A 6,757-nucleotide genomic window follows, 5' to 3' on the forward strand; every position below is an offset into this window, starting at 1 on the left:
CGCGCCAGCCGAGAGCGAGCGACGTCGGCCTGTTTACTTAGCTGAAAAGCCAGACTAAAAAATACTGTTGATTCATTTGTTACGAGAGAAAAACACCGTCGTTGAAAAAGTAGGGCTCATAAGTTGGCGTGGGTCGTCGCGGCGTCGACGATCGGGCACCACACGAAACACCAGCCAGCAGCAGCAAGCGCGCTCCACAGCCACATGTACTGTGCCGCTCCGCTCGTTTCCGGCCCACGTCGAGGCGGGACTAGCGTAGGACGTCTCACCTCAACCTCATGGAGTCATGCATGGACACGGCCAACAGTTCCGCTGCCCGCGCGTTCTCTCTACTGGCACTGGCTGCTCTGCTGCGGCTGCCGGGCGGGCGGCTGGCTGGCCCAGTCGTGACGTCTACGCCATCATCGCATTTATGCCGGCGCGGCGTCCCCCCGGCCGGTAGGTCGCCCTTGCCTTTCGCGCCCCGTGCATGTGCCTGTCGTCGGGGCAGAGCGAGGAGCATCGTAACCCTGTTTAGAAAAGTGATGATCGTCAGCAACATCTAGATTTTTTGGCAATATAGAACAAGTTCACCGATCTACAGTACCTTTCTTATGCTCGGAGACGCTTCTCAGCTGCTCAAAGTTGCGCCTCAACTGCTCAGAGATGGTCATTAGCTGCTTGGATATGGCGCCCTTTTGGTACTCCAGGACCCTCGTGTTTGATTCGATAAGATCTCTTTCGCGCTGGGCCCTCTAGATGTTTTTCTCCATCAGTTTCATGGCCTCCTTTAGCTTCACATTTTCCTCGGCGAGGGGCTCCATCCTCTTGATCAGCTGCTACCATTATATGGTAGTTCGCGCTATGCCCTAAAAAAGCACCAAGATTATAAATAATCTCACTCTCCAACGTCAAAGACAGACATCACCGACACAATACTGACCTTGATCTGCTTCATGGCTGTGGAAAGGGTGGACCGTAGCCTCTTCACCTCCCTAGAGGTGTCCTCCTCTTCCACGACCACCACTTCATCCCTCCACTTGCGGAGGATCTGGATGGCTTGAGGTCGTGATTCTTTGCATTCAATCTCCTCGACCTCATCCTCTTCCTCCGTAGCCGATGGCACTCCCTGGGGGCTCGGTGGTAGCATAGAGTGTCCGACCACGCCCTATGACATCTCAGGGCCCACCATTTTCTCCTCTGACATCATTGACCTCTGTGCCCCAGACTCCGGCATGACATTAGTAGCTCCCACCTCCAAAGATTTGGTGGCTCTTGCTGTCGCTCCTAGCATCTCCATCGCATCGGCCGTCATCGTCACCAACCGTTCTCCGCCGCCAACTCCATCAGCAGCATTGGTCGACTCCTTTGCAAACCACCGAGTGCTTGGGGACTCTAGGATGGAGTCCACTGGCTTAATCTTCGTGCGTGGGAATAGCCCCTGGCTGCTGCCAGACTGGACGGAAGGATTTAGATCCTCCATGCGCCTCGTTCTGCATCAAATCAGCTCATCAATCACCGCAACTATAAAGATCATACAACAAATTATTCCAAGGCAAGGAACTTACACGTCGGCTTCCCAGTAGACGGTTCTAAACCGGTGCTATCTCCTTGAGCACCTAGGCATGGCTCTATGGTCAACTCGCGTGCCCTAGGCTGGAGGTCTTGCGGCCCCCACCGTCGGCCTCTCCTTCGCCTACTGCTCGAGGACACCCTTCCCTCCATTCGACTGCACCTCCAAGCACGTGTTGTGCGGTGGCGCCTCAGTGCTCAGAGGAGGAGCTACTAGAGCCCCATCATCGTTTGACCACTTGGACATCGCCGCACTCTGCGTCCGAGTGGTCTGATCGCCGCCAAGCGAGATGCCGCCCAGCTTACGGGGAGCCACACCCACCATTTTCTTCTTCTTTCGGGTTGGCTCATCTTGCGCCACTCTTTTCCCCCGGACCTTCTCTGACACGGGGGGGGGGATATCCGACCAACCAGCACCTGCGCCTTTGGAATCAGATGTGGTCCTGATAGCACCTTTCTCTGGCTGAGTGGTATTCCTAGCGTCTACCGCCTTCGGCCAATTGCTCCTCGGCACGCCCGAGAAGTACGCCACCCGTTCCTGCAAAATGGATCTTTCCACAAGCAATTCAGATTCATTGCCCGACATGACACAGGATAAAAGAACACCAGGACCAATAGTCAAGATTTTTACCTAAGGAGGTAGGTTCGTGTTGTTGAAGGCTCTCGGCTGCCCTGGCACGCTGAACGGCATGTTTGGAGCAAACAGCTCTGTGGCCTAGTGTAGCATGGCCTCCTTCGTCAACCTCTCCATCCTCTCCTAGGTGCCGTCAGTATCTTCCTTGAAGTCAAAGCCTGGATGGGCCCTCTCCTTGTAGGGCTGGATGCGTCGCACTATGAAGCTCACCGCCATAGCGACTCCGTTCATCTTCATGGCCTTTATCAGCCCGAGGAGCTCCTTCACCTGATCCATATCAGCACTGCTCGGCTTCTCCGACCAACTCCTCTGATTTTCTAGAATTTGGTCGATGTCACACCTGATGGTAGGATGGCTCTGCTTCGTGTAAAACCACCTGACATTCCACCCCTTTCACGAAGTGTTCAGTGGCACAGTGAGGTACTCACCTGCCATCCCATCACGGAGCTACAGATACACACCGCCGACCACTCTAGAATCGCCCTCGCCCTTCTTCTTCATCTAGAACAGGTGCTGGAAAAGGTTGAAGTGGGGGAGAATGCCGAGATATGCCTCGCATAAATGGATAAAAATAGAGATGTGCAAGATGGTGTTCGGATGCAGATTGCACAGACTCACTCCTCAGAATTTCAACAGATCCTACAAGAAAGGATAACAGGAAGTCCTAATCCGCACTAGAAATAATCTTCAAAAACTACAACTTTGTCGGTGTGCAGCATTGGAAAGGGCTCACCATTGGCTGGACGCCATCCGGCTATGATACGATCAGGAAGAACTCCCGCCTCCCCCATCCATTGAGCACCGCCTCCCCCATGAGTGACGACACCTATTCCATGTCATGGCTTGCTCCGGCGGTCGCCTTCTTCATGTTACCACCTCCCCTCTTCAGCGCCATCTCTCAGATCTGGGTTGGGACTGGCGGCAAAAGTGGGTGTGAATGTGAATCAGAAAGCGCGAGGGCCGAGGAGGAAGACAAAGTGGCAAAGGTGGGAGCACGGAGTATGACGGCGCGGTTATAAAGCACCCTCCCCACTTTTCGCATTCAAGGGTTTTTGGGAAACCGCACCACGATTTGCGCCTCTCCGAATTCCCCAAAGCGGCGTGGCGGGCCGTTACCTGGGCTTCCAAGCAACTCCAACCCATATCGCCCATTTTTTGCCGCAACTTGTTACTGCACGCCAGATATTTGCCGACTTCTCCGCAATACCATTAAGGCTCAGTAACTACTACTGTACAACCATTACTTTGGATTTTTCTCCACGATTTGATTTCTCCAAGATTTCCATTTGTGGCTCGGGGACTACGTCATCACTACGACTTGGTTCCTCACCACACTGGGATTTTCTTCTTGTTGCTGTTGTTTCTGACCCTGGCACCACATGACCACATCACCTACTGTCAGGCTCGGGGACTAAGTGGGCACACTTCACCTAGGGACTGATTGCCTGCTCGGCTGGTCTTCTGTTTTTCTTCTACTTTGGACCCTGGCACCACGTGACTACGTCACCTACTGTCAGGCTTGGGGACTAAGTGGGCACACTTCACCTTGCGGTGAGTGTGTTTACTTTAATATGTAAGAATCCATGCCTCCTGAAGTTGAAGACGATTACCTCCCTTTCTCGTGGTCAGACTCTAAGTGGGCACACTTGGTTCACAGCGAGAAAATTTTTGATTTTGAACTTGAGCTCCTTACATCCTTATGGCAAGCCTTACTTGGGATACACTGCTCAACGATGGTTCACAACTGCTCAGCGACTCAGTATGGTGGTCGGACTATGAGTCTGACTGCTCGGCTTTGTTCACACATACTCAGACAAGCTCAAGACGACGTTGCACAGCGGATACAAGGCTGTGGGGGGTACGACCCCGGATACCCACGACAGACTACATGGGCTACGCCCCCAAGGGTGGTCTAGCCCATAAGACGAAGCCTTACGGAGCACGGCGCTGCTCGGCGCGCCCCGCAAGACACCGAGAAGATATCCTGAAGATACTACGAGATCTGTTAGGATACGTTCGATCCCATAATTCCTGTAATCTATTGTTACTTTCCGGTTATCTCCTAGATCTAACCGACTTATAACCCTACCCCTAGACTATATAAGGCGGGCAGGGACCCCCTCAAAACACACCAAAGATCATACGAAGCCAATACAAACCAACAGACCATAGGAGTAGGGTATTACGTCGCGCTGACGGCCCGAACCTGTCTGATTCTTGTGCCTTTGTTGCATTCTTGTTCTCGATTACGCGCATCTCTATCGATCAAGCTACCTTCGTGGGATACCCCTCAGAGGACTGCCGACGATATTCTGTCGACAGTGTCCCTAGACATACCTCATCGTTTATCGGCGCCCTTCAATGCCTTTCAGGTTCACACAGTGTCCCTCGATGTCATCCGACATCTTTCGGCATCACTTGGCATCCCTCGCCACTACTCAACATTCCTCACTATCCCTCGACATCTCTTGGCGTCCCGCAACATCCCTGTTTATCTCTTGGCACCCCTCGACACCCTTTGAAGTCTCTCAGCGTCATTCGGTGCCCCTTAGCATCCGTAGGCTTCACTCAGTACCCCCTCAAAGTCTCTCACCATCGCTCAATGCCACTTAAAATCCCTTGACGTCTTTCAGTGTCAATCATCGTGTGATGTTGGCGACATTATCGGCTTAGAGGGATTGAGGTTGACAACGTTCTTCTTAGGCCTTGATTTACTGCTAAGTTGGAAGCCAACTTAGTAGAATGCCAAAGCCAAAAACATATATAACTTGATATAAACTAGTTTGATGAGGTACCTGGTGACGTTGGTGGCAGCATTACCAACTTGGAGAGGTTGAGGATGACGATGTTGTTTGATGAATGCTGAGGGGCATCAAGGGACATTGAGGAACGGCGAGGGACACTAAGACACAGTAAGGAACAGTGAGAACGCTAGGGAACACTGAGTGTTCCTGAGTGAAGATGTGGGACCCTAAGTCATGGCAATGGACGTTGAGGGGCAGCAATTGACGATGAGGGAACAAAATATGAGAGAATACTAATAACACTTAACAGGATCAATCTTTCACATCAATTCGTAAATGTTAGACACTTCCTCTAGCTCTCGTTTGAGCTGCCCATGTCCCATGTCCCCGGCCCGGCACGTGGCCCCCGCCTCCTTCCTATATAAGGACCCACCTCTCCAGCCTCCACCTTTGCCACGACCACCAGACGACCTTCCCTCGGTCGGTCCTCGCCTCCTCTGCTCTGTTAAGCTTCTCGCTCTCTCTCTCTCTCCTTCCACTTCTTGATCGAGACGGCAATGGCGAAGGGAGGGCTGAGCAAGCTCAAGTGCATGATCAAGAGGTGGCACTCCGGGAGCCGGATCTCGCGCACTCCGTCAGGGTGCTCGGCGCGCTCGCACGACGTCGGCGGCGTCGACGACGCTGGCGCCGGCGGCTTCGCCTTGGAGAACTCGTGGAGGAGGGGCGTCGCCGCCTCGTCCGTCTTCGCCTTCGGCGGCGGCGGAGGCACGGCGGGGTCGGCGTCGTTCGACGGCGCCGACGGCGTGCCCCCGGGCCTCCACCCGGTGTACGTCGGCAAGTCGCGCCGCCGCTACCTCATAGCCGCGGACCTCGTCGGCCACCCCCTGTTCCAGAACCTCGTCGACCGCTCTGGCGGCGCGGGAGCCGGCGTCGGCGCTGGCGGGGGCGGGACCGTTGTCGGCTGCGAGGTCGTGCTGTTCGAGCACCTCCTCTGGATGCTCGAGAACGCCGACCCGCAGCCGGAGTCGCTCGACGAGCTCGTCGAGTATTACGCGTGCTGATCGTGATCGACCGCCTACTCACGGCCATGTCCGATCCACGATGCCGGCACCGGCAGCGCAGCGCAGCGGCGCCGAGCGAGGCCGAGCTGGACGGCCGGTGTCAAGGGGTACTTTGGGTAATCTGGTTCTTTTATTTAAGGTTAGGGGTAGAGTTGTAATATACGCAGGATTGCGAGGGCAAGGAGTGGAGATAGTCAACCTTGTGGTGTTTGTGGTAATTATCTCGAGATAGCCGTGTAATTACCGTGCAACCAAGATAATGCTCTCTCGGGGCAGTTAATTAATCTCTAGTGCTTGATGTAATGTAATGGCTTGCATGTTTCTTCTGCTGTTTCTTTTAAGCAGAATTGAATAAGATTTTAGGAATGGGTGTATCCATGTACATTATATATATTTCACCAATGTATGAAGTCCATGATCATTTCATTTATTTCTTGTGAATTGTTCTTCTGAGATTTTTTTTTCTCACTTGGGCCATGCATATTGACGGAATGGAGCCATAGATAATTTTATAGGTGAGGCTAAAGCCTTCATTTCGTTTACAGATAGTACGTTCTGAGTTCTCAGTGAAAGCTGGAGCATGCACGTACGTAGGCCAAACCGGGCATTTCGTACTGACGAAAGCTATATTTCAAAGTTGCTAGCTGGTAATGAGAGTGGAAAGATCAAGTTGAAATTCAGTGGCCAAACAGATGGGGAGCGGGACATGGTTAATTTACTGACCAAAGTATCACTAGCGAAGTTGAGACATGGTTATATATATAATA

General features: G+C 53.0%; 1 protein-coding gene across 1 annotated transcript; it reads left to right on the forward strand.

Moving 5' to 3' along the window:
* Positions 1-5,365: 5,365 nt before the first annotated feature.
* Positions 5,366-6,399, forward strand: LOC136551845 (uncharacterized). The gene has a single exon (XM_066543389.1). It carries the CDS (start codon positions 5,487-5,489, stop codon positions 5,988-5,990), a length of 504 nt encoding a protein of 167 aa, XP_066399486.1. The 5' UTR covers positions 5,366-5,486; the 3' UTR covers positions 5,991-6,399.
* The last annotated feature ends 358 nt before the right edge of the window (positions 6,400-6,757 follow it).

Source organism: Miscanthus floridulus, chromosome 4 (genome assembly GCF_019320115.1).
Source record: "Miscanthus floridulus cultivar M001 chromosome 4, ASM1932011v1, whole genome shotgun sequence".
Taxonomy (NCBI): Eukaryota; Viridiplantae; Streptophyta; class Magnoliopsida; order Poales; family Poaceae; genus Miscanthus; species Miscanthus floridulus.

Bases quoted from the DNA above. Each gene is read 5' to 3' on its own strand.
- LOC136551845 (XM_066543389.1), top strand. From the start codon at position 5,487: ATGGCGAAGGGAGGGCTGAGCAAGCTCAAGTGCATGATCAAGAGGTGG.